This window comes from Cynocephalus volans, chromosome 6 (assembly GCF_027409185.1).
Source record: "Cynocephalus volans isolate mCynVol1 chromosome 6, mCynVol1.pri, whole genome shotgun sequence".
In the NCBI taxonomy this organism is placed as follows: domain Eukaryota; kingdom Metazoa; phylum Chordata; class Mammalia; order Dermoptera; family Cynocephalidae; genus Cynocephalus; species Cynocephalus volans.
The window spans coordinates 26,849,604-26,876,015 of NC_084465.1; the positions used below are offsets into that span (position 1 = coordinate 26,849,604).

Here is a 26,412-nt window from a genome sequence, read left to right on the forward strand (position 1 = left end):
GGAAAAACAAAATAAAAAACTCTCAGAGAAAAAAATGACTTCCTTTAAAATTCCAAACCACAGAGTGAACTGAGGCTTTTCCAGTCATCTTACACCATACAAATTTATGATGGTACCTCAATGGTACCAGGGAGCTGTCTCAATAATTTCCTATGGAAAATGCTATCCACAGGTCAGAAAGGAGAAGATGAGAGAGGCTGCCAAAGACATTCTCCCTGGATAGCATTAACTTAGAATCTAGAGGTAAACTTTATTTCAGAACACGCAGAATTCCTTGAACATGCAAAAAGTAAGAGGTTACACCATGGTAATAGTAGGTTAAAGTTCCTAATGCAAGATCATGGCCATTAACCTATGGGTTTCGGGGATCTCAGCTACCCTTCCCTGTTTGCTGCTCACATGCCTAATGTAATTTGTGTTTTAGTACAATAACCGAACAGATAAGACCTAGAAAACAATGAACCCATGGAAAGTAATTAAGAACTACACAAAAAGTGTTTGTCTGACATAACAGAGATTTCTTTTTTAAGGCTGGCTCTGATGAGGCTGAACTATGCCTGCAGACCCAATTAGACATTGACAATGAAGTATTCAATGTGTTCTCCTTTCCTGCTGGCCTCAGTAGGTCCTGCGTTAGGCATTTTAGATTCCCAGACATGTGAATAAATTTTCTTTTGGTAAAATAAAATGCTCTGATAACTAATCCACTTAGCAATATAAACTAGAGGGTGAAAGGTCTAAGACTTTTGATAATAGCTAAAAGGCAGCTGCTGCTACTAAGTCTTTTTAGTCTTCATATAATTCTACAATTACTAATCATTTACTGGATGATTTAAAGCAATTTTCTTCCCTGATTTATGTTTAAGTTTCTGAGGATAGTTCTTCCTAACCCTCAGTTTTTTGGGGGGTGGAAGGTAGAAATCAATGTCTATAAAGCATTTTATATCTTTCAATAGAATAAGAAGTATTGCCATCACTTTTAAGGGGAGAAAGCTGCAAAAGCTCAGAGCGCCTGTGGTCTATGGTGCTCTGATCTACTTATATCCAGAGAATTAAGGCATTTCTGAGATTTCTTAGCAAAGGGTCTATCTCTGGGAGGGCTGTAAAAGGCAAGTCTGACTTTGCCCAGTTAATCACTACAAACTGTGTGGACAGCAGGGGCTTGAGAATCTCTCTTGGAGTTGGAAAACTGCCCTAGAACAAAGTCCTAACACGAGGTAACAGGAATGAACATGGGCACCAGGGGAGGCGAGGGAATCAGTAAATCCCCAAAGGGACTTTTGTTCTTAAAAAGAGCTAATCTGTACAAAAAGTCTGTGGTTCCCCCTCCTAGGGTGAGTGAGAGCTCAAAGTTCTTCTGGCAACAGATCCCAAAAACAGCTTGCTGGGAGTCATCCGTTTCACTAATCAATATTCAGAAATAGCTTATTATTTAGATGCTTAGGGGAACTTCTACCACCTGAGAGAAGAAAGATAATAACCATCCTAATCCTTATCCAAATTTACAGGAAAATTTCTTTTAAGGAAAGCATTTACATTAAGAATATCCTGGAATTTCAAATCCTTTTCCAGAGCCATCATGATTTTTTATGTTCCCTAGTAGCCATTTAAATATAGTGGTCATGGCTGGCTAGGTCAGTTGGTTAGAGCGCGGTACTGAAAACACCAAGGTCCAGGGTTTGATCCCTGTACTGGCCAGCTGCAAAAAAGAAAAAAAAAGAAAAAAGAAAATAATAAATAGAGTGGTCATGTGTTCTGGAGTCAGACAGACTTTGGGTGAAGTCTCAGTCTCTATTTCTGGGCATATAAAGTGGAGCTGATACCAGAACTTATTTAATAGGGTTGTTAATTTATTCATATATGTAATCATCCACACATTCAGTTGTTCATTCAACAAATTTTAATTGCACATCTGCTATGTACCAAGCATGGTCTAGGTGCTGGAAATACAGGACAGATATAGATCTTTACCTTCATGGAGTTTTCAGTCTAGTAGGTGAGTCAGACATGAAATAACTAATTACAAAATTAATTAATTATTAATTATTATTTTTTTCCAATACAGTTGTAATGTGTGCATGAAGCAGAAATCACGATGCCACAAGACTGTATAATAGGAAAACATGACTTGCCAGAGTCAAGTTGTTGAGAAGATGAAGTAAGATCATGAAAGTAAAGTGCTTAGTGCAGTGCTTGACATACAGTAATTAAATATTCAATAAATGATATCTGATATTATTACCTGCTTTTGCACATATTTTAAATTCAGTACTAGATATAACGTCTTTAAGGGTTTTTATTCAGCTTTAGGATTTTGAATGGGATAAAAATGATACACATACAATATTATTTAACAGTTTATTTTTTCTAAATACCTTTGTCATCTGCTACTAATCTTCCAAAGCAGCAGGTGGTTGACTGGCAATGATTAAAAAGGTTGAGACTAGAGTCCTAACTCTACCCAGAATAGTTCTCCCTTCCTATGCCTCTTCAGCTTCTAAGGATGAGTCAGGAACAAAACACAAAAACAAAACAAAACAAAAAACTTACCCTTAAGAGAAGCATTCCAATTTTTGGCTTGAGTTGTTTTTTTCCAACTCAAAGAAAAAAATTGTTTATACTACTTCCCTATTCTAAAAGCTGGAGAAAACAGTATTTTGTTTTCTTAGCAGTGGTCAACCGGTTACAGTTAGTTCAACCAATGTTTTTCTTTGATCCAAAATAGATTAGTTTTCAGTCCTTTATACAGACCTGCTATCAGGAAAGAACCAAAAGCACCAGTTGTCTAGATTACATTTAGATGTGGATGCAACATGGCTGACAGACCCAGAATAAGAGAATACATTCTTTCTGCAAACATAGTAGAAAGATTATTCCTGAACTAGTGTGACATTTCTTCATTTATTTTTTGAATCCATACTCATTTCTGCCACTCTATTTAAAAGCGCATATTCATGAAAATATTTGAGGTAGCATTAAAGATTTTTCCTAGGAAAATTTAGAGAAACCCAACATATATGTGTTTAAATAGAGTACCTAAGGTGTTTGTAATTGTCAGCATACCCTGAAGCCCAGAGTCATAGTTTAATTTAAAATAAAAAATCAATAACCTACTGAAATACAGACCTGAATCCTAGACTTAGCTTTACCTCTAATTGTTTAAGTGACCAATTTTCAATTTATACAGCTATAAAATAGGGAGTACAATAGATCCCCTTTCCTTGTGCTCTCCCTTTCCCCTAACTACCACCAGAAAAAATTGTATGAATAAATGAGATAATATCCAAAAAGGGTTCAGTTTCTAGGTAAGAATAGTTATATAAAGTACAATATAACTTTACTATGGAATGTTCTCTTGTTTCATGATTTCCCAGAATCAAAATATAACTTGATGAATCACTGATCCACAATCTGATTTAAGCTTTACCTCCTAGCAGCTGTGATATTGTGGGTTACTGCTAGGCGTAGAAGCAGTCAGAACCTGGTTGAATTAGTCCTATTAGACTATTTTAAGTCAGGCAACTCCTCTTGGGCCCAATCTATTCATTTGGTAATGGAAATAACAGTTGGGATCTGTGTGTCAGTGTGCAGCAGATTTTACTGATGAATAACACTTGAGAATTATGTGAAAAGCTATGTTAGCAACCAAAATACAAACAAATAAAACTTTGTTGTTTGGAAAAATCTGAAAATACCTCAAACTTTATAAGAACTAATCATGAATAAGGGACTTCGGTACTCCCCCGTCATCCTTAACCAATTAACTCATTCTAAAGAAATGCGTCACTGAAAATAGTCTGACTTTGAAGAAAAGTCTCTTCTGTTCCCTTGTTTTTATGAGGTTTTTTGCTCAGTGGAAGAGTTTTTAGAAGCTTGTTTCTTACAAAATAATTTCAGGGATTAATGCAGCCTTTTCAATCTGTGTTCCACCAGATTTAAGTACTAATGCCTTGAAGCATCCATTGTATATCATGAATTAACTTCTTTTCGGGGCCGGCCTGTGGCTCACTCGGGAGAGTGCGGTGCTGGTAACACCAAGGCCACAGGTTCGGATCCCATATAGGGATGGCCGACTTGCTCACTGCGTGAGCGTGGTGCTGACAACACCAAGTCAAGGGTTAAGATCCCCTTACCGGTCATCTTTAAAAAAAAAAAAAAACTTCTTTCCCACACATCCAAGAAAGGTACTAGTTATGAACCATCTTTTGGAGAATTAAGAAAACAGTCTATCAAATCATTTTCTGTGTTCTGTGATTCAGAGAGGATCCCTGGTTGAGAAAGGCTGGTAGAGGTTCCTAAATGAAAACATGACAAAGCTTAGTACTAGGATCATTAGGAAGGGAGAATAGGCAATAGCCTATTAAAGCCTCTAAGTATCTTCTGCAAAAATGGAATTAAAAGATAATACAAATCCTTCCACAAACCTTTTGAATATATAGAGCATATTAGAGACCTCAACAATGGTATGTGTGGAGTATACATAAAGCAAATGTATTTCACAGTGCCTGGTTTTCCAAAGCCTTGCCGTTTCAAATGTTAACCTTGCAAAAGACAGGAAATTTTCCCCAGGCTATAGTCTCTGTTGTAAGATAAAGAATTGTAACACAGCAAGGTTCCTGGCTCAAAGACAGACAGGTTACTTACTGATTGATATGTAAAGATACTGGGAAATTGCTGTAAGAAGAGAATCTTTGCTAAAATCAAGCTTTTGTTGGTGGATCGACTTAACTTCTTGCAAATTGCATTATGGAATGTCACCTTGCTTGTTTATTGAATGTTACCAGCTTCTATTGTTAAACTTGTTAAACTATACTTAGCAAAATCCCCACCTATGTTCTTTTCCTGAAACTTCCTGGTCTGGAGAATAAATGCAGGAACTCAATTCATGGTTAATTTCCCAAATGGAAGGAATGCCTCTCTCTTGAGGGTTCCAGGAGATTAACCCCTTTTGGAGCTTCTCACTGCTCAGAAGAGATGGGCTTTGAGTAATTTTTGGTGGCTCCGTCACCCAGGGAAAAAGGGGTGACAAATCCGTGGGAGGCAAAGCAACAGGTATAGAGTATAATAAGAATGTCTCTGAACACCCTTTACCAATATTTATTTATTAAGTACCTCTTATGCATCAAACAGTTCTAAGTGCTGGGAATAGAGCAGTATAAAATAGACAGAAATCTCTGCTCTCATGAATCTCACATTCAAGTAGGGAAGAAAGACAAAAATAAATCAGTAAAATATATAGTATATTATATGATATAAGGGCTATGGAGAAGAATAAGGGAGGAAAATTTGATAAGGACTGTTGGGTGGGGTATTTGTACAATATTTTAAACTAATTTTTAATTGGCAAAAGCTATATATACTTATTGTATACAACATGATGTTTTGAAATATGTATACATTGTGGAATGTCTCAATAGAGCTAATTAACATAAGCATTACCTCATATACTTATTTTTTTGTGGTGAGAACACTTAAAATCTATTCTCTTAGTGATATTCAAGAATACATGGCCGGCCCGTGGCTCACTTGGGAGAGTGTGGTGCTGATAACACCAAGTTAAGGGTTAAGATCCCCCTATTGTTCATCTTTAACAAAAAAAAAAAAAAAAGAAGAAGAATACAATACATTGTTATTAACTATAGTCAATATGTTGTGTATAATTTTAAAAAGAGCAGCCAGAAGGCCTTGATGAGAAGGTGGTATTTGATGAAGAACTAAAGTAGGTAAGACAACCAACCAACCATGCATACATCTGGGAAAAGAGCATTCCAGGCAGACAGAACAACAAGTGCAAAGGTCTTGAAGCAGAAGAGGGCCTGGTATTTTTCAAAGTAACAGTAAGGGGCTAGTGTGCCTGGAGTGCAATGAACATCTGGGGGAGAAGAGAGGTTTGGGGAAGTAGAGAGGTGATTGGAAATGTAATGGGAAGCTGAACGGTAAAGGACCTTGTACACCATTTAGCCTTTACCCAGAGCAAGACTGAGATGCCATTGGAGGATTTTGAGCAGAGAAGTAATATGACTTGACTTATTTTTTAAAATGAATTTGGCTGTAGTTTACAGAATAGCTGAAGACAGGTAAAGTCGGAACTGAAGAGCTCAGTTAAGACATGGGAGGTTTGAGATGTCTATAAAACATCCAAATGAAATGTCTGAAAAGGCACTTGAATATACGGATTTAGTGTATAGGATAGAGATTTGAACTAGAGATAAAATATGATAATCAAGCGCCAATACATGGTACTGTATTTAAAACTATGAGACTAGGGAGAGCATGGTGCTGAGAACACCAAGGTCAAGGGTTCAAATCCCCATACCAGCCAGCTGCCAAAAAATCCTAAATAAATAAAATGAAATAAAAATAAATGAGACTGAATGAGTTTACCCAGGGAGAGAGTATAAATAGAGATGGGAAGAGGTCCAAGGATCAGCCTTTGGGGCTATTCTATAGTCATTTAAATTATAACGTATGCTGAAAATGGGCCCCAAGTTCTTACTAACTTATATTTGCATATATTCTTGTATTTAGAAAGCTATGAATCAATTCCGTTATTCTTGGCTTTTCATTCAATGTGCATGGAGCTCTTTCTGTGTCATCTCATATAACTTTCCATTGTCTCTGTTATAAATATGCCAGGATGTAAGAGTTTTACAGGACAACATAACAAATCAAACATGGATCAAAGACTACAAACTAAGTATCTCCTAATTCCTAGTCCAAGAATGAAGGCAGTAAGTATCTTCATTCAGAGTTTGCTTAAAAGGGCTTGACAATTGTTCACATGAAGGAAAAAAGAAAACAAGGGAACAGTGTGTGTGACACAACTGCTAAAGAAGCAAAGGATCTTAGGTTTTATTTGAAAAAGCACTGAGTTTATGGAAATCACACTTCCTATAGATTAGTTCAGGACATCTAAAATATTATGTTGACAGACATAATATTTTCTTTTTTTCTTATTTTTTGTTTCCTATTTTTGGTGCTGCTCAGTATAGGGATATCATCCCTTGACTTTGGTGTTATAACATTGTGCTCTAACCAGCTGAGCTAACCAGCCAGCCTAGGCATATTTTCAAAAGGACACTTAATCTGGAATATATCCAGATGAGGGTAGCCAGGATAGTAGAATGCCCCCAAACCATACAACCCAAAATAGTAATTTTTATTTCTAAGTAAAATCTTTAAATTTCAGTGACTGTATAGAGCTTATCAGGAAGACTAGACAGTTAGCTCAATTGACTAGAGCACAGTGTTAATAACTCTAAAGTGAAGGGTTCAGATCCCTGTACCAACCAGCAGACAAAAAGAAAAAAGAAAAAGAGCTTATCAGGAGATAAATAACTGTATAAAGCAAAGAGCAACCTATTATCTAAAATGCTCCCAAAGAGGCCAGCATCCAGTGGGAAGCTAAATTAGATTTTTATATTCTTTTCCATCTCCAGGATGTTTAGACTCCCTACTCCTGAACTTAATATTCTTAAATAGATATATTAGGCTGACAACTTTTGACTTATAAAATGGCAATTTCCTGTAGTTCAATCTAAAAGGTCCAAGTTTACTAGGATGACACCACTCAATATCACTCACCAATGAACTTATACACCAGGCAACTATATGCTCACTTAGAAATGAAAGGCATCAATTACACTCTTCTAGGTAAACAGATATTTCATAAGTACCTTCCCCGCAGATGGGGTTAGGTGAGAAGGCAGGCATTGGTTTCTACAAGAACACAGTTGCATATGTGGATCTAGTGTGTAGGGAGAGATTGAGCTGGACTTAAAATTTAGTACCATTATTATTTAGTAACAATCTTTGGATAACATGTACAAACCCACAGTCTAAAATGTTACATAGTATTTTACAATTCACATATTCACAATTATTATGGTTTCCAGAGTTATACTAAAGTTAATGGATTTTCAACATTACTTATTCAGCATAAAACTCCATATCTTTAGACAAAAATCCATAGGAATTTATGTCATAGCTTTATATCATTCTCAGTTATTGAGGGGGGAGAGTAAAAATGTAAAAAGTGTGTAAATAACAATGTACCCAAGCTACAGCTATAGCTTCCCAATCTTTCTTTAATTTACATAATGAATACCACTTTCCTATTTGTGTGAAGAACAAATAAAATTTCAGGTCAAGATAAAAATTTTCTAAAGAACAATACTATTTATAACTAGGGCATACACTCAGCTCTACATATTCCAAAACAAGAGCAAAATAAAATAGCTCCATATTAGATCAGACTCATACTAGGCACTACTGCACAAATGGCCAATGCCTTCCAGGGGTCCTACCCAGTAACAGCTCATTTGGCATTAAATGATAACTCAGCCCCAGGGCACATATATTTGAATTAATGCCACTGCAAAGGAAGGAAGGAGTAACAAGCCATACGATGTCACAGCTTAGAAAAGAGGGCTTATGGTCCACTTACTTGAACTAGTTACAACTTCTTCATTGTTTCTTGGGGCAACGGAGGTTTCTTGTTAATCTGCAAGCACCAGATGGAAAGATGGGGAACCTCTTTTTCATTTTCAAAGGATGGAAAAAACGCAAGTCTTTTCACATGCTGTTCAGTGAACTACATACTCCTACCCTTCTGAGTGAATCAAAGAAATCAATTTCCTTAATCACCCTCTTCTGCCTCTATCAGAAGAGGAGTCCTCTGTTAAGCTCCACTCTGAATTCCCAAGAGAAATCCAAAGATTCCATCCAGATTGGCCAGTTAGCTCAGCTGGTTAGAGCACAAAAGGGCACAAGTTTGGATCCCTGAACCGGCTAGCAACCAAGAAAAAGAAAAAGAAAAAAAAAACAACAAAAACCCCACAGATTCCATCCAGAATTTTGGTCTAAATTTTGACACAAAAACTATTACATTGTATAACGTTGAACTTTAAAATAAAGCATTTATTTAAAAAAAAAAAAAAGTATTTACTGGAGGCAAAAGTTCAAACATGCTTCATTAGCCTTATATAGATGGAAGGTCCATTGATCATACTTATTAGCCTCCACAGGTGGGTCCATACCAGTTGACTACTCACCTGAGCTGTAGCTGTCAGTAGATGACTGAGAAATGGAACGAGACAGAGAGCGACGTCCAATTTTGGTGGGACGTTTGTTGAATTCTTGCTTCTGGTCAGCAAATTGGATCTGCTAAGAAAAAGAACCCTAGTTATATTGAGGAAAAGAACCTCTATTTTGAGACAGCAATTCAAGGCTTGCATTATAGGCTCTTACATTCTCTCATAGTTGATCTGATTGTACCAACCCATATTTGGAACAGTAAGACTCTTTGGAGAGAAGAGTGATTGTTCATTCTTTACCCACTATGTTTCTATTAAATTTAAATCTTTGATCCACCCTCTGACTATATACTTTTTTTTTTTTTTTTTTTTTTCCGTGACCGGCACTCAGCCAGTGAGTGCACCGGTCAGTCCTATATAGGATCTGAACCCGCGGCGGGAGCGTCGCCGCGCTGCCAGCGCAGCACTCTACCAAGTGCGCCACGGCTCGGCCCGAGGACTCAGCGCATATATGCTTTTTTTTTGTCTTTTTTCGTGACCGGCACTCAGTGCACCGGCCATTCCTATACAGGATCCGAACCCGCAGCGGGGAGCGTCGCCGCGGTCCCAGCGCTGCACTCTCCCGAGTGCGCCACGGGCTCGGCCTATATACTTTTTACAATAAAATTGTGACCCACTCCCCTAAAGTAGAGATTGGGATGTTCTGGTTAAAATAAATTTTTAGAAAGTTAAGTCATTCAGAAATCCTTTCTACAGTTTGAAAATTAAAGCTGAAAATAATCTTTGAGACTACCTATATGTATTTCTATAATCTTCATATATCTAGATGAGAAAAATGTAAGGCACAGAAAGGTGAAATGGTGTGCATTAAGGTTTCAAGATTCTCAGGAAATGATATGGAATAATAATTTTTTAAAGGCTTTTCATTCAGACAAAACATTTAGGAAATGCATTCAAATCCTGGCTATGCCACTCATTAGCTGTGTGATGTCTGTCAAGATGCTTTTGTGTACATCATCTTCCCATAAATACAACAGAGATAAAAGTATGTGTCTCACAGATTTTAGAAAGGGTTAAATGAGACAATGTATGTAAACTATGAAACACAGCAGATTTCAATAAATCCATTTCCCGCCCCCACCCTTAAAGTTCTTATAACTCTTGCAAGTAGCCACTCTAATTTGTCAAAGGCTTTCTAAAATGTATTAGTCAGCTTTCTTTCTTTTTTTTTATTAGTAAGCAAACATTATTTTTTAATATTTACTATCATAAAATACCTAAATGTCACAAAATCAATAATTTATTAACAATAATATAACAGATGTAGAAAGAGAGTATTATTAGACTGAATATGCATAAACTTCAAATTATACTCTGGATGTTGCATTTTGGACAATATCTGATAATGACTTTCTTGCAATTTTACCTCTTTCTCCTACTGTTGGGGATTATAGCTTATACTTTATAATATTTTACAAATCAAAGCTCATATCATTTATTCAACTAACAACTTTTTTTCTTTTTCCTTAACTGAATGTTCACATAATTGTTTAGATTACTCTTCTGGATCCAAGGTGGCACAGAGCAAGGTCTACTGAAAAGATCAAAGATCTGACAACTGGTTCTACCTTTAATGATAAAAAGAGGGTTCCTCGATGGGCAGAACACAGATACAGCTTACCAGAATGGAAGTAGCAACTGATGGCTACACTTCCTGCAGTTAGAGGTAACTATTGAGTCATTTGAGTATTGAGATAAGGGGACCAATGTCGAACTGAATTAATTTAGCATTCCCTTTTAGGGAAATTCATAGCATTTTCTTAACTATGACAACAAATAAAGCCCGCACAGTGCTTTAGAGTTTGTAAGTCGTTTTCAGCAATAGGAAAGTCATTGGATTAGAGGCTCTGCAAAATAGAAAATGACAAAATTGATTATTTTGCTAAAGTAGCAATTTATTCTGATACAGTACCCTTTCTGTGTACTCCCATGGGATATACATGAAGTTTCATGAGCTTCTCCTAGCACAGCACTTGTCACACTGAACATAACTATCTGTCTACCTATCTGTATCCTCTATAAATTATAGGCTCCAAAAACGCAGGGGCTGTGTATCTTATTCACCATTATATCCTCAGGCATAAATGCCTGGCACATCCTAGGCACTCAATCATGTGCGGAACCAATGAATCTTAAGTAGCCTATTCTATCTCCACTGTCTGTACTTGGTTGAATATTCAGTAAATATAGTAACTATAAGCCAAGTCTAAAATTAAAATAATTTTTAAGAGCAAAAAAAGTTGGGAAGGGGAAGAGGAACAGTGGGAAACTGGGGAGGTGGTTAATAGTCAGGCTCTAAACTCTGGCTTCCATTCCACCAACCTTGTTCAAGAGAATCACATGTCTTTATTAGTTTTTAGAAACTCATCTTAGAAAAGAAGTAATAATGCACCTTCCAAAGGCCATATTGAGTCACTAACTTTGGCAGTACCCCCTCAAGAAAAGGATAACAGATAAACCTTGTGTCAGATAGGCAACACACACACACACACACACACACACACACACACACACACACACACACAAACACACTCTCTCTCTCTCTGTAAAGGGAGCCAGTCACTCTCATTTTCTAGATTTGTAGGATGTGAGTGAGTACACATCTATTTATCCCAGAAACACCAAGCCATATAGATATCTAGCTGCATTATCATCTCAAACCAGTTTCCCTAAGCTGAGCTCTCCTTTCTATAGCCTTTTCTATTTACAGTAATCCCTCCCAACCAGGACAAGTTTAGGTTGTCTTTTGGCTCTAAAGAAGACTAGGCTGTGCATGCTTTCTCCACTTAGAATATAGGGTTCTAAAACCTTGCTTAAACTGGTTAGACACTGAATTCAAATTTCTTTAAGACAGAAGAATATTAGAGACAGATTAACCACTTATATATAATAAATAAGTTATACAATTTTCCCAAGAAATAAATGTTTATCTTTCACTGATAACCAGAACATATGAGTTAAGTAGTTCATACCTGGTGCCCACCTCCCCTCAATAATTAAATGCCATTATACTCTTCACTCGACAGTCCATTTTGTAATGAACTGATTTTGTAATCTACCTACCCCAGTTGTGGTACCTTGGTAGATTCTACTTCTAACTTTCCTACCTTGTCTGAAACTAGAGTCCTTTAAGGTAACCCTCCTTTCCCACTTTGGACAGAACCGCCTAATCCCAACAGGCATCAAAGCAAGCGAGGAAAAGAGAGTGTTAAAAGAAGGGTAGCTCACCTTTAGCTGGAGCAAGGGAGGGAAAGAGATTGTTAAGAGAAGTGTAGCTCACCTTTAGCCGGAGGGAGGGATGAAAGTAGAAAAAGTGGTAAAAAGAGAGTATAAGCAGCTGACCTTTTACAATAATGACTGTAGCAACAGCAAGACTGGTAAATAAGAGCTTAGCCTCACCTGGGCTTTAATCCCAGAGTTGCCATTGACAATGTATTTCTTCTTATTGCTCAGCATAATGACATTACCAGCCCTACTGCCACTTCTCTAGTCCAGGGACCCTTGTGGCCAGGCCTTTAAACTTTCTTCATCAGCAATTCTGTTGGCTCTGGCTCCAGCTAGCTTTTTGGTGGGGGGGAGGGGAGCGCTACCCTTCCTTGGAATCCCTGAAGCAGCTCCAACAACCTTTCAGCAGTTAAAGCCCCAATTTAATAAGGCATTTCTGTTAGTGGCTCATCAGCCATTCTTAATTCTGGTGGCTGTTTTGTTTTTATTTTTTTTTCCTAAACACCTAATTACACGAATCCTCTGACCTCTAAACCTTAACAAGCCCCTTGACAAGGCCCAACTTGCATGCACATAACAATAGCTTATTTATATAACCCGGTGCACTTTTTTGCCTGCTATAATTAACTTGCTAATTAGGTTCCTTTTTAACCTTACCTCCTCCTTTTCCATGTCAGATGATTTTAGTTGAACTAGACTCATTAGAAAAAAATTAACTACAGAGCCACTAAACCAATGATGGAATTTAAGAGAATAAGAAAAAAAAAATGAATAGTGCCAAGTGCTTGGGCAGTCCCCCACCCTACACTCTGTGTCCTTGGATTAGTGAGACTGCAGACAATGGTTTCAGCTCTGTCACCAAGGAAATCAACTTTCTCCATTGTCGCTTAACTCTTAATTGCACATTTTTTATATAGGTTTTTACAGTTGGTTTCTAGTCCCATCTCAAGATTGTTGCGGATTTCGCACTCGGTGATGGTGACCGAGTTTGCTTTTTCTCAAAAAGTGTTCATTCAGTGGAAGGTGTAACAAAGGGGAGTAATCTCTTCAAAGTCCCCAGAATCACAATAACCTTATTAGATGCCAAATAAAAATTCAAACAAAAGGGTAAAGAATAACATTATTCATTTGCTGATTTCTGAAAGGGACTTTGTGAACAGGAAAGCTACGCTCAACTGTATGCTACAAAGATAGGGGTGGTAATGTGATTTGAATTCTTCCTGGAAAAAAAATAAAATAGACTGCTTGTTGAGCATAAGAAAGAACATAAAATGGTAGATTCTTTTTTTAAGGAAAATGTTTATTTTGAGAGAAAAGGTCATATTGCATAGTGTTTATTGACTTCTCTGGAAGAAGAGAACTAATGTTTATTAAGTGCCTACATGCACAGCACTGTGTATATGTTACTTCTTTTAATCTGTACAAGAATCTTAAGAAGTAGGCATTATTATCATCATTTGACAAGGCAGGGAAGTGCAGCGCAGAGAACAAATGGTTTGCCTGAGGTCTCACAGCAAGTAAGTGACGGGACTGGAATTCAACCCTGTGTTTATGTTAGAGCCAAAGCTCTTTCCACTATTTTACACCTTATTCTATTAATCAGAAGACCAAAAAACTACCCTGGCCTAACCCTAGGTGCACTAGCCCCAGCTCGTTCCTCTTAATTTATCTTTACTTAATTTGAAATTCTTTAAATTTATTTTCTACTCTTTGTTTCTCTTCAAAACGTATAAATCTTTCGCCTTTTTAAAATTTATTTTCTTATCAGATCAGGTCTCGGAAATGATGTCATCCCGGATGATCTTGGGCCCTTGATCAAACCACAATTCTGAAACAGCTAGTCATATAAGAATTAGAATTCAACCCTTTAGCTGGCAACTTTGCCCAATGCCACTACCAAAAATGGAAAAAGAAATTAACTGAACTCAAATATTGATGTTCACCACCATCCTTGACAATCTGGATCTCTTTCTCGTAATTTCACAAAGTGAGGCAGACCTTATTTTCTTGTTTGCTTGATGAATCTCTATACTTCTGATCTTCCTAACAAGGATATTCACTCTAGTACATGCTACACGGGTTCCTCATTTTCCTCACTGAGGCATAAAGAAACTCCTTGGTCCAATGGCTTAAGTCACTAGACCTGAGCCACAGGCAGCTGCAGATCTATACCAAATACAACCAGAAGACATTTTAGCATACTATTGCTGACAGGAAAAGCCTTACCACTTAAATTTAACGAAGTAGTTCTCAGACTTTAGCATGCATTACTATCACCTGGAGGCACACTGCTGGGTCTCACCCTCAGAATTTTTGACTGACTAGGTCTGGATGAGAACCAAGATTTGCATTTCTAACAAGTCTGCAGGGCAATACTGATGGTCCTGGTCTGGGGACCTACACATTGAGCATTACTACTCTCACACTTTCTTCAGGCATGAGTAAAGCAGCCTTAATTCTCTTGACTCTCTCCTTCCTTAGCCAATCATTTCATTCTATCTGAATCTGCAGATTCAACCAACTATGCATCTAAAATATTCGGAAAAACAAAATTGTATCTGTACTGAACATGTACAGACTTCTTTCTTCTTATTATTCCCTGAACAATATAGTATGACAACTATTTACACAGGATTTACATTGTATTAGGTATTATAAGTAATTCAGAGATGATTTAGAGTATACGGGAAGATGTACGTAGGTTACATACAAACACAACACCATCTTATATCAGGAACTTGAGCATTCTTGGATTTTGTTATCCGCTGGAGGTCCTGGAGCCAATCCCCCATGGATACCGAGAGATAACTGTAGTTTCTTTTCAAGAACATAAAAGTATTATGAAGGATGTATCTGTATCCCTATTTCTTAACATCTACAATCCTTATCTGTAAAATCGGGAAAATAATATCTACTTTGCCTACCTCATGTGTGCTGAGACAATAAAATAAAATAATGGGAGAGGGTTTTAAGGACAACATAATGATATACAAGTCTAAAATATTAATATTTCTATTCTATTAGGTCAGAGAATCCATGGATGTCTAGAACCACCTAAAATAGTTTGCAAAATTTTGTGTTTGTGTATATTTTCCTAAGGAGGTAGCCCACAGTTTTCATCAGTTTCTCAAATGGGTCTCTGCTTTAAGTGCCAATCCTGATGTAGAGTTATACCTCTTCCACCATTTACCAGATACTTTAAAGGTTTTTGTCTACCTTCAAAGCAGATATGGTTCCAAATACTCCACAAGACATCTTTCCCTTCCAAGCCAAATGAGAGGCTTGAACAAACTCTTTACCTATGAAAGGATTACTTCTAGTTGAAAGAATATCGAGTAGCCAGCTGGCTGGATACCCAAGAAAGTCAATCAACCAGATTTCCTATGGAAAAATACCAAGTACTACAGAGAGTTTGGGTGGGAGGAGGAAATATTAAAATGTAGAAACATTAAAAAAAAAGGTTACTGCTGATCTACATGCATATAAGACAAAGTATTCCACCTACCAGAAGAGACTCAGGGGAAGTAAAACACATTGATAATGACAATCTTTAAAAGGACACGTTCCCCACACTTTCAGCTTACTGCTGAAACAAGGCTAACTGCCTGAACAGGGCTAAGAAAATCCTTCACGTGAAAATAGCTGAGGAGCAGAGGCTCCAGCAGAAGTTTTCCAGAGACTGATGGAACTTTACCTTGAAGATTTACCTCCTTGTCAATTCTTGAGATTGGGGTTCTTCAAACTTCATCCTGGCTGAATTCTCTGCTGGGAATCAGAAATGTGAGTACTGTCAGCTGTTGTCTGCTGTCTGAATCCTATTCTCTGAGGGGTAGGGATGCAAGTCCCTTTCTGGTGGTGATTATTAACAAAAAGAGAAGTGTTGTAATATATCTTCTCTGCTAAAATTTTCTCTGGAAAGAAGGTTTGAGAGGCTTGTATTATTTCTTTTGAAATATGAGGCAGGGATAGTCTCAGTGGAAATTTCATTCTATTAGTAAGAAAATTGTAACATGAATCAGACATTTGTTAAAACTTTCTTTTTTTTTTTTTTTTTTTGGCAGCTGGCCGGTACAGGGATTGAACCCTGGACCTTAGTGTCATCGGCATCACACTCTAACCAATTGAGCTAACCGGCCAGCCTGTTAAAACTCTCTTAACTTGAAATTTTGGCCCAACACAGGAGCTGGCTCCAGGGTTTTCTCTTGGGGATTAAAATGCACTTTAACATTTCACAGGTAAGGTCTGGAAATCTATAGGCAATATACACTAGAGAGTGTTCAGTGGCTAACTTTGCTGGCTAAGCGGATTTCAGTGGCAGCCTAAGGAAGCTCTTCCAGACCAGGTCAGAAGTTAATGACTTATACGGTATCTGAAAGCAAGCCTCAAGACTTTGGCAAGGAAAAGATAGCAAATGAGACAACCATATTGAAGACAAGCCCCTCCCTACTCCTTCTCATTGCTGTTCAAAAAACTACTAATCAAAGGTATTTTCTCGGTTTTTGAGAGAAAAGGGCCAATAAATTGTTAAGAGAGATGTCATATTAAAAACAGAACAGAGCTATGCTTTATTAAAGAATGTTTTCAAAAAGCTGGGAAGCCCTAGGTCATATTCCTTAAGCAATAGTCACATAACTCCTTTAGAGCAGTTTTCCTGTTCACATAAACAGAAAGAGGGTAAATAGGTAAACATTCAGTAGGAGCTCCTTTGGAGAGCATGTGCTCAGCAGGTAAGACAGTGAGGACTATTACTTACAGCAACAAGAGTTACTTTAAAACTTTTATTGATTCTCGGGTCTGCTCATGGCTCACTTGGGAGAGTGTGGTGCTGATAACACCAGGGCCACGGGTTTGGATTCCTATATAGGGATGGCCGGTTCACTCACTTGGGAGAGCGTGGTGCTGACAACACCAGGTCAAGGGTTAAGATCCCCTTACTGGTCATCTTTTAAAAAACAACAACAACAAAAAACCCTCTTATTGATTCTGAGTTGGCACACTAATGTTCAATAGACTTCTTCTGCAATATTCCTTTATAGAAATACCAAAGTTTAATACCTGAATGTGGTCCCTCCCCTAAGAAAATCAAATTTCTTGCTTCCCCTTCTTTTTATTAAGTGAGTGGCTGGAGATTTTTCAACAAACTAAAAAACCCAACAAGAATTATTAAATAAATCCTTTTCATTAATTTTAAAACACTACATTATTTGAAATAAACTTGTAGATGGATAGGATTTCTTCCCAATTAAATGTTACAAAACTGAGTACAATGTTCTGAAATGACATTAAGAACAACCATAGCAACAATCTCCACAAAAATAATAAACAATAGGTGTAAAAACCAGAGTTGAAATGTAGGCTCCTCAGTGGGCCTTTGTTATCAATAGTTATTTCTTCAAGTCCATAATTCCAGGATTCCAAAAACACTAAAAAGAACTTGGACTAAGTTGTAGAAAGTCTAAACAGTTTTCCATACATATATACATGTATGTATGTATGTATGTATATGTATGTATATATATTGTTGGGAAAATAGAACAATTTAATCAGGCTCCCCTCACCTCAGGGCAGGTTAGGGGTGGTGCAGCATTCTTTGTGGGCAGGTTGTGGGTGGAGTTGGTGAGCCTGCGCTGTGCCACTACCTTGGCTGGCGTCTAGTGCCTCTGGCGGCCACCGCCACGAGTGGCCATGCTTTCCAACCTATAGCTTCCAAGGATTTGTTTGCCAGTTACCTAGCTCATAGACCTGCATGTGAGGGGTCTGGTGACCCAGCCTGGCGTGTGAGGGGTCTGGGGACCTAGCCTGGTGTGTGAAGGGTTTGTGACCCAGTTTGGTGAATGGGCTTGAGGGGTCTGTGAGCTCCAGACCCAGCCCTAGCTTTACAATTGGCTATGTCAGCAGGATTCCAACATTAGCCTAGCTTTACATATATGTATGTATCATAAGCCTGTATAGGCTGTAAGAAATCAGGCTAGAAGAAACCAGTTACGAACATAAGGATAGTTACTGTTTCTAAATCATAAGTTGAAATTGATCCAAAATATTAGGTTATATGTGCTAGTTCTTATCAACAAATAAGTCTTTATTGTTATTATAGTAAAACTCTTTATCAGACAAATATGGTATTTTAAAGAACTGTGCCAAGAGAGCTACAGTTCCTGCCTTGTAGAAATATAGAGAATAGTTGAAGAAATGTTTTGACAGGAGAAAACAAAAATGGGCAGGTAAAGGAGAAATGTTTTAAAACTTTTCAGAGACTTGAGAGAGCACCATATCTACAAGTTCTGTTTTTGTTTTTTTCCCTCTCACTATTCTTTTTCTTTACCCTCATGAGAAATAAACTAAGCATCAGTGTGAAAACAAACGCAAAGCAATCACAGGATTACCATGCATGCAGTCTACCAGCAGCAGTAGGAAAGCCCCCGCCCACCAGAGACAGCCAGGCAACATGCTGCCTCTGGCCAGATGGCTCTCATACATTCCCTGGCTTCACTAGTAATAAAGAAACAGGGTGACCTGGTACATAGGAACTAATCATAAATTAGAGTAATAACTGTTTTCACAACCACTGGTCTTGGTAGGATCTTCTTACAGGTGATCCTTGTCACCTGTCTGAAATGGTTGCCTCTTTATTATCAAAAAACAGAAGCAAAAAACAGAAGGAGAAAACAAAGTGACCAAAGAACTCACCATCCACTCAGGCATGTGAAAGGCTGAAGTGCCCTCATTACTGTCCCACTTCTCCATAGTGCAGGCTTGGGTAAAGATATGTCCTGAAGCAAAAGGGAAAGCTGGTTTGGAAATGCCAGGGTTATCTGAGTGCCCCAAAGCAGACCCAAACCTAGTGATTCAGAAGTTCCCAATGGCTAGCAGAAGCGGCATCCTTTTCACAGAAGCCTCCTATTCAAACCAAGATCATTAGTCAATTGCCTGACAAATCCCTTACTGGCCAGCTTCAAAGACTTCTGCTTCTGTTTCAAAATGAGAGCCGATACGAAGTTCTGTACCCAGGCACTGTACTTCTCACAGTGCACTCACTGTTTAATGCTACCCAAACACTCTGCCCCTACCTCCCCAGTGGGACTTTCTGCAGCAACAATCAGGCTTCCTTCTTTCCTTGTGTGTAAGGCACTTGTTAATTTTTCTCCTGCCCCTCAGGACACGTCACTGGCGGTGCTGATACCAAGATCAATAAAGATTGAGGTCAAGAAGGCACTCCCACTTCTCAAGAGTTGCTTGATTTGGATCAGTAAAGTAAATAGGCGTTTCCTTGAAATCAAGAGTTACTTATGGCTTTCAAGTTTAAACAGCTATGCAGAACCTCCCCATCTGATTACACCAGGGGTCTGGCACCAAACTCAGGCATATCTCAAGTTAAATTCTTACTGCTGTGGGAGGGAGTTTCTGATGGAGCAGGGAAAATCCTTTGCAAAATCAGAACTTCTTCAAAGCTCTGAAGAAAGTTCTGGGACCACAACTCCCTCTGCTGGCTCCCTGTGCTATGCACATGAAGGTCTAGGCCCTCAGCTACAGAAACAACAGAGGTGCTGATTGTAAAGCTGCTTCACGGAAGCCACTCAGGTGAAGCCACCACAGTGTAGGTTTAGAGGTGAGCTAGGGTTTCCAATCAAGACTAGTGCTGCCTCAATCAAAGTCCTTATACCATGCTGGTTTTTACTCACAGGTTTGATTTTAGGAAGAAACAGAATGCCAGCACATTAGCCCTGTACACTAATCATCTTAAGGCACACCTTGGCAGCTGTTTCCACTTTATGTCCCCATATCAGCTTCCTCCTCTCTGAACACTTTAGAAGTCTGGAAATATGACATAACTAGAAAAAGAGGTGATCTAAGTTATTTTACATGCTTAGTTTATCACCATAGGTTTCAGGCACAAAGGAAGACCAACGAGATATGCCTGCTTTGTAAAGAGTGCCTTCAAGGACCAAGGACTCTTTATAGCCTTAATTCCTATTTCAGAGGATAGTCATAATATTATAATTATGATTACAGGTTTGCTTACTCTTTAGGGCCTTCACCGGTTAAGAGAATGGTCCTTTGGATGTGGAATGGAGAGTAGGAAAGTAATGTCTAGAAAAGAGGTACTGTAAGATGCCAGAGAGGGCAGAATTCAAATGACTGGCCAGAGGTCTACACTAGAGAGAAAGACCAGTGAAAACAGAAAGGGACTGCTGGACCAGGTGCATGCAAAGGTATCAAGGGATTAGAGATCACAGGAAGGATGGAGAGTAAGTGCAATAAGAGAGAACAGCAGAGGTAGAAGTAAAAAGTTGTGGTCATAAAGGAGATATGCAGTGAAATAATTTGAGTGATGTCAAGGTGCAGAAGGTTGATAAGATGCAGGGGAGATAAGGCCCACCCAGGACAGGCTGTAAACTCTGAGAAAGCCTTAGTTCTCAGCAACCTCCAGTTATTGTCCTCTGCTCTTCCTTTTAATCCAAGCTTCTTAAAATGAGAAGTCACATCTGCTGCCTAAATTTCCAATGGTGTATTTCATCTGTGTGTGTGTTTTTTTGTTTTTTGGCGGCTGGCAGGTCAGGGGATCTGAACTCATGACCTTGGTGTTATAAGGCTATCCAGCCAGCTCCATCTGTGTTTTAAACGCAAAATCAAAATTACTGCTCCATCTTTTCTCCCCTCCCCCATCCAAACAAAACTTCCTTCTCAATTTTCTATTTGTGTTAATGATGCTGCTGTTCCCTTGGTCAACCAGATATAAACCTCAGTCATCGCTGATTTTCCCCTTTTCTTTAATCCCCAGAACAATCAGTTGCCAATCATTTCTGAGCCCTCCTCCACCAAGACTTTCATCTATCCCTTTTTGTTCATTTGTATTGCTTCCTAAAAACCCTCTACAAATCCTTTTCAAGATGATCTTCCTCTACCTGTCCATATATATACATATATATCTCCTGACCTCAGGTAAGCTGTATTACCTGCTATTCTCTGAATGTGAAGACTATACAGTATGGCAGCCATGATCACTGGTTTTGGAATAAGACAGACTTAGGTTAGTCTCCTGGTTCTGCCACTTATTTAGCTTCTCTATCCCTCCAGTTTTCTATTCTGTACAGTGGAAATAATAACAGCCATTTCATGGGACTGGTGCAAGGATTTAAAAAGGATATACACTAAGAAATTAATGGTAGCTCTTAATTATGTCATTAGTATGCTGTGTCCCTTCCCACCTCAATGTCTTTGCACATGCCATTTTCTCAAGTTGAAATGCATTCGTTTCTGCCCTCACACCCACCATCTTCACTTATTCAAATTCTTTAAGTTTCAGCTCAAATGATAGTTGTACCATGAAATCTGATCTAAAAAGAAGAATCTCCCTTTTCTCTGATATTGTTCTTTGGCTACATCACTATTCTCATTCTTCCTCATATTATAGTTACTGTGTACATATATTACTCCTCCTTAGACTCCAGGCTCTTTGGGGGCTTAGCCAACTTTGATTTTCATACAGTGCCTAGCATATGGTAAGAGCTTAAGAAATTATCAAATAAATTTAAGAATTTTGTACTCTGTAACACCTTATAAGTGCTCTGGGGCAACTTGCATAATCAGTGTATTCAATACGTTTATATCCATTATATAGAATTTGGAACATTATTTGATATTTACAGGGGCTTAGTTTTATTACTAACCACAGCCAAAACTTATATGACAGTGAGTCCTTTGCAGGGTTTTAATCCTTAACTATAATATTACTCTGCAGGAATATATATATCACTTTCCATTGCGTGATCTGCATCAATTATAATACATTATGAAGTGCATCACAATAAAACATTTAGGAACAAATCAGGGCAAAAGTCTGTTTTATTGCTAGAGTGGAGCTCAACCCTTGAATATTTCAGTGATCAGCAAATTAGTAGGTTATTGGTACTCCCATTTATGTTCTCTATACAATTATTTTTTATTATGTTTTAATTAAGATATAATAATTGTACACATTTATGGGGTACAGAGCGATACTTCAATACATATACAATGTGCAGTGGTCAAATCAGGTAGTTAGCATATCTATCACCTCAAACATTTATGATTGCAGCTGCTTTTCTTTCCTTTTTTTTTGGCAACTGGCTGTATGGGGATCTGAACCCTTGACCTTAGAGTTACAAAGTAGCGCTCTAACCAACTGAGAAAACTAGCCAGCCCCCTCAAATATTTATCATTTCTCTGTGTTGAGAACATTTGAAATCCTCTCTTCTAGCTATTTAAAAATATACAATAAATTGTTGTTAATTATAAATGATTTCTTTAATACATAGAAGATGACTGCCTTCATGGTAGTGTTAAACCATGGACAAAAATGACTTTTAAAGAAATCAGGATTAGGAATAAAAGAATAAACACAAGTAAAATATATCACTTTAGCAGGCTAAATAAACTAAATGTTATGTCAGTTGTGACTTTTTTTTTTTTTTAGTGTAGGTTTTAACTAAAATAGACTGCATTTGAAGACTGCAACATCACTATACCTTTCTGTAATGATTCTGAATTGAAAATAAAACAGTAGCTATTACATTTGAGAACTGAAGTTCTATTAACTGACAAAGACTGTGTAAGGCATAAGGTATAGATACAAGTTCTAGTTATAAGCTTGTTTTCAACAATTTATTTTTATCGTATGTCCCTTAGAAGATACACCTATATAGCAAGGACAGCAGTGAGACTATGCACATGATTATTAAGTCCTTAAGGAGGAGTTAGCAACTTCAAAAAAAAGTTACACAAACTTTTGGCTCCTGTACCCTTCTTTTTTTTTTAAAGATAACTGGTAAGGGGATCTCAACCCTTGGCTTGGTGTTGTCAGCACCGCGCTCAGCCAGTGAGCCAACCGGCCATCCCTATATAGGATCCGAATCCATGGCCTTGGTGTCATCAGCACCGCACTCTCCCGAGTGAGCCATGGGCCGGCCCAATGGCTCCTGTATCCTTCTGCTTTACAAAAATTGACTGAGTTGGGCCGAGCCCGTGGCGCACTTGGTAGAGTGCGGCGCTGGGAGCGCTGCGACGCTTGCTCCCGCCGCGGGTTCGGATCCTATATAGAACTGGCCGGTGCACTCACTGGCTGAGTGCCGGTCATGAAAAGGACAAAAAAAAAAAAAAAAAAAAAAAATTGACTGAGTGTGTGAATAGCTCAGGGGAATCTCATTTTAACACCAAGAACAGTTCAAAGTTCTATGTGCCAATTGTGTTCCTACCAATGGTGACTTGATAGTAGTATCATCATCAATAAGGGTATGCCAGATAATCTAAAGTCAGAGTGACTATATGCTAGGGTCACAGAGGAAAGGACAAAAAGTTAACATTTCTAGAGGTCAAAGACAAAAAAGAAACACGCAGTACAGAAGTAACTACAATGATAGAACAGTTTTAAACAAAAGGTGATGAATCTGGAACTTATAGAGTCATAAGGCACAGGGCAAAGAATACAAGAATGTGACCACGTCCTCTATTCCTGGCTTGTCACTAATGGTTTTATTAGACTTTGGCAAGTCTACCTAATTACTTTCTTCTTCAGTTTCCTTATTACTAAATGAGGGAGAAGTGTGGAAGAGTGGATTGTGGCAGGTCAGAACTGGTTCTTTCCAGTTCTGACATTCAGTATTTCTAATCCATCTGGTTTCTCTGAGGCCATAAGAAAAAAACAGTAACTATTCCTTAGTCACTTACAGCTTATTATAGAGGTTAAGGTTTCTAACCACTTGAGTTCAAAGCTCAATTCTGAGTTCAACAACCTCAATTAGGAGGTTGTCTGGCATTGCTTGGCCTCAAATCTCCTTGCCCCTTCAAACATGAAATGTCAATGCTACCACAGTAAACTGGAATTAAGTCCTCCTTCCTGCCTCACAACCTAAATGATGTTAGGCATTTTACCTCTCAGTTCCTCAGTAATCTTAAGACTCATACCCTGCAGGTATTTCAGACCCAAAATGGAGGCATCATCATTATTGGTAATAACTACAGGCTTTAAAGGTGGACACTCAGGAGAGTGGTGCTGATAACACGAAGGCCACGGGTTTGGATCCCGTGTAGGGGTGGCCAGTTAGCTCACTGGGTGAGCGTGGTGCTGACAACACCAAGTCAAGGGTTAAGATCCCCTTACCGGTCATCTTTTTTAGAAAAAAAATAATAATAAAATAAAATAAAAAATAAAGGTGGACAGACTTGAGTTTGAAGGCTAGCTTCATCACTTACTAGCTCTGTATCCTCAGGTAAACTACATGACTTTTTGAGCCTTTGTTTCTTCATCTGTAAAACAGGAAAATAATACCTTCCTATTGTTTTCATAAAGATTAAATAAGTAATACAAATAAAACACTAAGCACAGTGCCAGGAAGCTATTTTGTCCAAAACGAGATATAGCAGAGTAGTACCAGACTGCCCAGTTTGAATCTCACCACTAACTATGTAACATTAGGCAAACTACTTACCCTCCTTGTGCCTCAGTTTTCTTATCTGTAAAATGGGGGTATTACGAGTAACTACATTACAAAATTACTGAGACATCAAATAAGTTAATATGTATAAAACACTTAGAACAGTAGCTGGAACTTCTAAGTGCTATTTAAAACTTACTATTATTGTTAATAATTATAACATGTAAATCCTTCTCACCAACACAACCAAATCCATCTTTTCTTCTTACACATTGTCAATTCATTCATTTAATCAAACCAAAATATTTACTGGGTGCCTACCATGTGCCAAGCACCACAGAAAGATAACCCCTGCTTTCATGGTGCTTAGAGTCTAGGGAAAGAGACAAGCAATTAAGCAATTGCAATAAAAGTTTGAAAAATGATGATGTGAATACAGGTGCTATGGGAGAATATGGCAAGGGCACCAATCATGCATAGTGGGGGTGTGGCATCAGAGAAGCTCCATTTAACCTGAAAGGTAAAGGATGAGTAGGGGTTACCTGGTATATGTGTGGTGAGGAGGGGGATTGAGAAGAGTATTCCAAATAAAGGGAAGGACATATACTCCATAATATCTCTTTATTTTGCCTCATAAAATCTCCTGCAATCTGTCCTTTCTTCTTCATACCAGCTGTCTAAAACTGACCATCATTATGTCCATCTAAATCGGTGCTTCTCAAACTTGAATGTGCATATAAATTATTTGGAGATTGTGTTAAAATGCCCATTCTGATCTAGTAAGTCTGGAGTAGGTCCCAAGATTCTAATTGTTAACAGCTCTCAGATGATACCAATGATGCTGGAACTACACTTTGAGAAGTAAGGGCCTAGATAATTCCATCCCTGTAACAGCCTACTTCAATTCATTAAATTTTACTTATTTATACATGATTATCATCAGCATGATCATTTTAAAATCTGATCACATCACTTCCTTGTTTATAATACCCCAATAACTCCCCACTGTCCTCAAAATAAAATCCAAACTCCTTAGCATGATGTCATACAAGACCCTTTATGACTTGGCCTCTGCATACCTCTAGAGTCTCAGCTCTCCGCATTCCTCTTCTTTCCCACTCTGAACAAAGGCACACACACACATACACACACATCTTTCAAAATATATAGCTTAGCTGTAACTCCATTCAGTACATATTTCCAGCTCGTGGTCTAGGTTAAGAATCAATTCCATGAGTTACTGAGTAATCTCCCAGACTGATCTCTATCACAGCACATATCAGTGTTGATAATATAATTGATCCTTTGCCTATTTCCACACTGGAACTGTAAGCAATTGAGGGCAGAGATGTGTTTCATTCCTGTATCCCAAGTGCCTAGCATATAATAACAACCAATAAATGTGCTGAAAAAATGACATGTACCCCCTTGCCACTGACTAATACAGTGTTTCTCAGATAAACAGTTAAGCAATACAGAGACCAGTACACTAAGGCAGACACCTAGCTGCCTTCTGCACTCCCTGTTAAGTCCTCTAGAATCTGGTACTGAAGTGTGGACTTAAATCCCCAATTTCCCTGACACAGTTAATAGAGCTCCACTTAGGTCACGGTTCAGTTTGCTGCATAGTTGGTACCTCTAGCTAAAACTGATCTCAAAGAGTGGTAAAGAATTTGCATTCA

At 38.1% G+C, this 26,412-nt stretch overlaps 1 protein-coding gene across 7 annotated transcripts in view; it reads right to left on the reverse strand.

The window, feature by feature from the left end:
* Positions 1-26,412, reverse strand: part of AHCYL2 (adenosylhomocysteinase like 2) — a 205,879-nt gene that overhangs the window by 34,732 nt on the left and 144,735 nt on the right. For 4 of the 7 annotated variants that reach the window (XM_063099313.1, XM_063099315.1, XM_063099309.1 and 1 more), the window contains one exon: positions 9,054-9,165. In XM_063099313.1, coding sequence (XP_062955383.1) covers positions 9,054-9,165 — 112 coding nt within the window. Of the gene's footprint in view, positions 1-9,053; positions 9,166-19,007; positions 19,030-26,412 lie in introns of those variants that run through there. The other 3 variants (XM_063099310.1, XM_063099312.1, XM_063099314.1) reach the window with 2 other exon arrangements.